Source organism: Gekko japonicus, unplaced genomic scaffold (genome assembly GCF_001447785.1).
Source record: "Gekko japonicus isolate JY-2015 unplaced genomic scaffold, Gekko_japonicus_V1.1 scaffold330, whole genome shotgun sequence".
Lineage (NCBI taxonomy): Eukaryota > Metazoa > Chordata > Lepidosauria > Squamata > Gekkonidae > Gekko > Gekko japonicus.
In genome coordinates, this window is record NW_015173132.1 from 54,180 (window position 1) to 60,813 (window position 6,634).

Genomic DNA, 6,634 nt, shown 5'->3' on the forward strand with positions numbered 1-6,634 from the left:
CAGAATCCACCCTGCAAAGCAGCATTTTATCCAGGGGAACTGATCTCTGTCATCTGGAGAGCAACTGCATTTCTGTGTGATCTCCAGCCCCCACCTGGACGTTGGCAAGCCAAGCTCCCCGGAGGAAATGGCTGCTTTGGAGGGTGGAGTATGTCATTATACCCCTCTGAGGTCTCTTCCCTCCCCAGACTCCACCCCACAAATCTCTAGGAATTTCCTAACCTGGAGTTGGCAACCCTATCTCCTTCCCATCCAACAGCTCTGCTGTCCTAAGCTTCCCCTTCCCCCCGCAGCTTCTACCTAGGAAAACTGCCCCAGTTGTGTGATGCCAGTTGCTGGGCCAGGCCCACCTGCATGAAACCTCAGGGACTTGTGGGGTGGCATCTCACTTTCCCCTGTATCCCCTCCCCACACTATTTCATCTTTCCCTCCCACACACAACCCCCATATCCTCTCCCTTATCCCTGCCTCATTCTCTCCTCAGCAATTCACCAACTTACCTTTCATCTGCCTCCCATCTTCAGCTATATTTATTACCTACTTTATTTATACCCCACTTTTCTCCACAGCGGGGACCAAAACAGTTTACATTATTCTCTTCTCCTCCTTTTTATCCACACAAGAACCCTGTGAGGTAGGTTAAGCTGAAACTATGAGACTGGTCCAAAATCACCCAGTCAGCTTCCACAGCTAGATGGGAATTAGAACCTGGGTCTCCCAGACCCTGCTCTGAAGCTCTAACGGCTACAACACACTGGCTTTCTTAGGGTGGCTGTAGCAGGCAGCCAGGCCTAGTTGATCCACGAAAGTCCGGTGATATCAATTCACCCACAGGTTGCTTCCAGGCCTAGAAAGATCTGTCTTGCCCGTTCACAGCTCCAGTCACCAGATTTAAGTATCCAAAGTTATCCAGACTTTGCTATTCGAATATAAGATTTTGTTTTGGGCATTCCTCATGTTTTATTTTAAAGAGCAGTCAAATTTTCAGTGGTGAATTAGACATTTTAAGTATGTAAAGAAGTCAAATACTAGAGTCCCAGATCCTGCTTTGTGATAACCAGTCAGTATGTACTCACTTCCGCAATCCCTGCTTCCCGTTTCTAAAATTAGCACACATATGATGGCGAGTAAGACACTATTATAAGCAATGAAGTAGTTTATTATTGCACACAAAAACCACATTCACCACTAACTTGTATGCTATCAGGTCTAATTAATACAATAACATAATAAGATGATCAGCTGTGGCCATAGTGGTTAGTGTCAGACTGAGCTCTTGGGAGACCAGGTTCGAATTCCCAGTCTGTTTACTGGGTGACCTTAAGCCAGTCTCCCTCTCTCAGCCTAAACAGGCATTTCATATTCCACAAGCATTTCCTAACATTATGGGGAATACAACATTCTGTCCAAACAAAGAAATCAAACATCTTCATTTGTCCACAGATGTTCATATTAAAATCAGAAAGACATCACTATAAAGTGCTATGGCATGTTAAAACTTAGAGTGGGTTTTTTTAACCTTCTAAATGATACTTCAGGACACTGGTTTTCAAATTCTTATCAAGGGTTTCCCGAAGAAGTAAGTAATGGCAAAGCTACTATGAGGTCCTCTCCAGTGATACGCAGCACATAGTGGGTGTGTTCTGGGATACATTCTCTTGTTCATACAGCAATGGCGAAAACTAACAAAGCTGGTCAATGCCACGAGCTAAGCATTTACCCTAGAAAAACCCAGTCAAATAGTCTGTAGCCCACAGAGCCTTGGAGTGCCTCAGCAGGCAAGCTGAGACGGGAAGAGTGATAGGCCACTGCAATAATTCTCGATATCATTCCCATTACCACCACGCAAGAGATGATTTCTTGCTTAGATACTACAGGAGCCAATATCTCAGCATCATCCACCCTTGACAAAATTAGTTCAGCCACCCCTCTACACAGTCTCTGTACTCTTCCAACTGGATCTCCTTCTCCTGTTTCACCTTGCACTTTCCTTGATTAGATCCGATTCTATGTTAAACCCACTCTCCCCATCTGGAAGCCATCCTCTCCCACTGAGTGGACTTGCCTCCTCTTTGGACCAGATCTTGCAATGAACTGGGTACTCTTTGTACGACCTCGCTTTTCTGTTGCTTGCCGCTGTAAACACATCTTCTTAATGGAAGTGCGTTTCACGGATATGAGCTTTTACCTGAAGAAAAGAGCAAGAGTCCTGTAGCATCTTAAAGACTTTAAAAAAATTGTAGCGGGGGTGAGCTCATCCCCTGCCACAACTTTTGTTAGTCTTTAAGGGGCTACAGGACTCTTGAACTGGAAAAAAGGGGGAAGGGGAAAACTCAACCCAAGATAACACTGCGAACCAGAAGGGTTAAGCTGACCATGTAAATGATAAAAGTACAAAATGTATTAGGGTGTACACATATTAAAATATATTCGGGTTAAAAAAATTTTTTTTCAAGTATCAGACTAATAAAAGCATATCAAATATTAATACGCATGGTGGGTCAGCACTTTCCAACTGAAGACCAAACGCGTTTCGGCCTCACAGGGCCTTCCTCAGTGGTCACTATCAATGTTCCCTCTAAGCTGAGTTAGTGTGAGCTAGCTCACGGTTTTTGAGCCTCTGGCTCACACATTTTTGTCTTAGCTCAGGAAGGATGGGCTCCAGAGCAAACCAATTTATGCAGCAGCCAAATCACCTGCTCAGAACTTTAATGCCAGTAGCTCACAAAGTAGAATTTTTGCTCACAAGACTCCATAGCTTAGAGGGAACATTGGTCACTATTACAACATATTATAGACACGCATTCAAACATATGTATACAAGATCTTTAGTACACTTATATAAAGACCAGATGTTGTATCCTTATATGTTTGTAATTGTGTTACTGGTATTAATGATACCAACAGAATCCTTACCTTGATGGAGTGACACACATTCAGACATGAAATCTCATTTACCAGAATAAATGGAATGGATATGGCTATACCTGTGGCCCATCATCAATACCAGTAACACAATTACAAACATATAAGGATACAACATCTGGTCTTTATATAAGTGTACTAAAGATCTTGTATACATATGTTTGAATGTGTGTCTATAATATGTTGTAATAGTGACCACTGAGGAAGGCCCTGTGAGGCCGAAACGCGTTTGGGCTACAGGACCTCTTGCTCTTGCACGGCTACCCATCTTCAGCTCTCACCAAAATTTACGCTGAAATAAACCGTGTTTATTTTTAAAGCGCCACCAGGCCCCGGTTTTGTTCTCATCACAGATTAAGTAGGCTATCCCTCCGGAATGACCCCAAATCCCATCCACTCTGGCCACAGAAGTAAAGTAAGAGGTGATTTGGTCCCACCCACCAACTATTCAAAAACAGACTGCGGTTGTTAGGTGGCAGGACCAGATTATCTGCTCATGTCAGAGGGGTGTGCACGTGTCGACAGGTGTGATCTGGAGTTCTGACACCTCTCTAGTAAAGAGGAGAAATGAATATTCCTCTCCTTGACAGAACAGCCGTCAGCTAGGAACAGGAGGATGTTCCACCTGAACTGTAGCTTTACACTTTCAACTAACTGTACCGGGGAGGGGACTGAATGTCCGATGAGTCGTGGGGGTTACGTGCATCTGGGAGACCCGGGTTCAAATCCTGATTCTGTCATGCAGCTTATTTGTGTGTGCCTAACATACCACACAGGGTCATTGTGAGGATAAACGCAGAAGGCAGAGCCTCCTACACCAACCTGAACTCCCGGAACCAGCTTTTCAAAAACCTGGACAGAAAGACTAGGCAGGGCAGCAGCAGCTAGGCAGGTGTGTCACCATTACTCATCCCACTGGGTCTTGTTTTTCAGTGTCCCCGGTTTGCGACACCCACTCCGCAAATAAAACCAGGCCCGAGGGGCATCCACTCAAGGGATCTGGATGAAGGGATCTCTCAACTCGTGAAAGCTCACACTGAAATAAAAGGCTGTCGGTCTCTAAAGGGCTCGGTCAGTCCCCTGCAATTCCGCTGCCGCAGACTAAGGACTCTCCCGTTTCCCAACGGGGCAGCTTAAGGACTCCCAAGCAATGCTCCCTCTGAGCTGTGGAGTCTTGTGAGCGAAAATTCTACTTTTGTGAGCTACTGGCATTAAAGCTGTGAGCGAAGCAGTTTGGCTGCTGCAGAGATTAATTTGCCCTGGAGCAGTGTTCCCTCTAAGGTGAGTTAGTGTGAGCGAGCTCCCAGTTTTTTAACCTCCGGCGCATACATTTTTGTCTTAGCTCAGGAGGGATGGCTCCAAAGCAAACTAGTCTATGCAGGAGCCAAATCGCTCGCTCACAGCTTTAACGCCGCTAGCTCACAAAGCAGAATTTTTGCTCACGAGACTCCACAGCTTAGAGGGAGTGTTGGTCCAGTGGCACCTTTTAGAATTTTCGCTCACAAGACTCCACAGCTCAGAGGGAGCATCGCTCCGGAGCCACATCCTTCCTGAGCGCAGGCAAAAATCTGTGAGCTGAAGAACCGTGAGCCGGCTCACACTCACGCCGCTCAGAAGGGAACACTGTGACACTCCGGGGCAGTGTTCCCTCTAAGCTGAGTTAGTGTGAACTAGCTCACAGTTCTTTAGCCTCCGGCTCACACCTTTTTGTCCTAGCTCAGGAAGGGGGGCTCCAGACAAAAATCTGTGAGCTGGAGGCTCAAGAACCGTGAGCCGGCTCACACTCACGCAGCTCAGAAGGGAAGACTGTGACACTCCGGGGCAGTGTTCCCTCTAAGCTGAGTTAGTGTGAACTAGCTCACAGTTCTTTAGCCTCCGGCTCACACCTTTTTGTCCTAGCTCAGGAAGGGGGGCTCCAGAGCAGTGTTCCCTCTAAGCTGAGTGAGTGTGAGCTGGCTCACAGTTCTTTAGCCTCCGGCTCACACCTTTTTGTCCTAGCTCAGGAAGGGGGGCTCCAGAGCAGTGTTCCCTCTAAGCTGAGTGAGTGTGAGCTGGCTCACAGTTCTTTAGCCTCCGGCTCACACCTTTTTGTCCTAGCTCAGGAAGGGGGGCTCCAGAGCAGTGTTCCCTCTAAGCTGAGTGAGTGTGAGCTGGCTCACAGTTCTTTAGCCTCCGGCTCACACCTTTTTGTCCTAGCTCAGGAAGGGGGGCTCCAGAGCAGTGTTCCCTCTAAGCTGAGTTAGTGTGAACTAGCTCACAGTTCTTTAGCCTCCGGCTCACACCTTTTTGTCCTAGCTCAGGGAGGAGGGCTCCAGAGCCAACTAATTGAGGCAGTGGCCAAATCGCTTCGCTCACAACTATAAAGCCGGTAGCTCACAAAGTAGGATTTTTGCTCACAGGACTCCACAGCTTAGCGGGAACATAGCAGTCCAGCGGGGATGCTTAGGCAGGCGCTCCCGAAAAAGACGCGCGGAGGGGAGGCGTGAAGCCCGAGGAGAGGGAAGCTGCTGCTGCTGCTGCTCCGCCACCGCCGGCCCTCCTCGGCCCCGGCCCCGGCCCGCGTGTGCCGTACCTACGGTGGACTTGCAGGCCTCGCAGAAAGTGTCGTCGGTGAAGCGCTCCATGAGGCTGGTCTTGCCGACGCCCCGCGAGCCGATGATGATCACCTGCAGCTTGAAGTCGGCCGGGCGCGGCGGCTGCTTCCTCCGGCGGGCCTGGGGCCCCGAGAGCGCCGGGGAGCCCCCGGCCGAGCCCAGCCCCGGCCCCCGCCGCTGCAGCAGCCCAGAGCCCGGCTCCAAAAAAGCGCGGGGGCCCCCCCGCCCGCCCCCCCCCCCGCCCCCCGCCGCTGCAGCAGCCCAGAGCCCGGCTCCATCCACACATGCGGCTCGCGCGACCCCCTGCCCGCCGCCGCCACCGCCACCTCGCCCCGGCCGCTCCCGCCTGCCTCGCCCGCCGCCCGGCTCTCCCCTCGCGAGTCCTCGCCCCGGCCTGAGTGAGGAGTCGGGGGACCGGGGCTCCCGTCCGCCAGGCGCCGTCCGGACGACGAGCGAGAGGGCAGAGCAGCCCCGCCAGCGGGGCCCCGCAGCGCCCTCTAAGCCCGGGGAGGACTCCAGGCCCCGCGTCCCTCGCTGGCCTTGGCCTCGCCTCAGCCTGGCCCCGCCAGGGGCGGATTCAGGCTCACAGGCAGGGGTCCCTCTAAGCTGAGTCCGGTGTGAGCCAGCTCACAGTTTTTTTAGCCTCTGGCTCACCCGTTCTTGTCTTCCCTCAGGAAGGGGTGGCTCCAGAGCGAACGAATTTGTGCCGCAGCCAGATCTCTCCCTCACAACTTTCATGCCAGTCGCTCACAAAGTAGGGTTTTTGCTCACAGGGCTCCATAGCTTAGAGCAGTGGTGGCCACCCAGTGCCCCACCCAAAACCCACTTATTTATCGCAAAGTGCCAACACAGCAATTTAACCTGAAGGCTGAGGTTTTACTTTAGAAAAAACAACCCATACACTAACTTAAGATGATCCCAACAAAGTAAGGAAAGCAATCCCAAATGCTTTCGTTTACTTAAAATTATTTGGCAGAGAATTTGACACTTTAATGATGGTCTGGGCCTGGCTGGGGCGATGGCACGCGTGCCCACAGAGAGGGCTCTGAGTGCCACCTCTGGCACCCGTGCCATAGGTTCGCCACCACTGGCTTAGAGGGAGCATTGCTCACTGG

At 50.6% G+C, this 6,634-nt stretch overlaps 1 protein-coding gene across 1 annotated transcript in view; it reads right to left on the reverse strand.

Moving 5' to 3' along the window:
- The window catches only part of RAB12 (RAB12, member RAS oncogene family), a 33,617-nt gene extending 27,766 nt beyond the window's left edge, over positions 1-5,851 (reverse strand). Inside the window, exons 1-2 of the mRNA XM_015422150.1 lie at positions 5,738-5,851; positions 5,498-5,696 (exon numbers count right to left, since the gene is read on the reverse strand). Coding sequence (XP_015277636.1) covers positions 5,498-5,696; positions 5,738-5,797 — 259 coding nt within the window. The 5' untranslated portion in view covers positions 5,798-5,851. The remainder of the gene's footprint in view (positions 1-5,497; positions 5,697-5,737) is intronic.
- Positions 5,852-6,634: the final 783 nt, after the last annotated feature.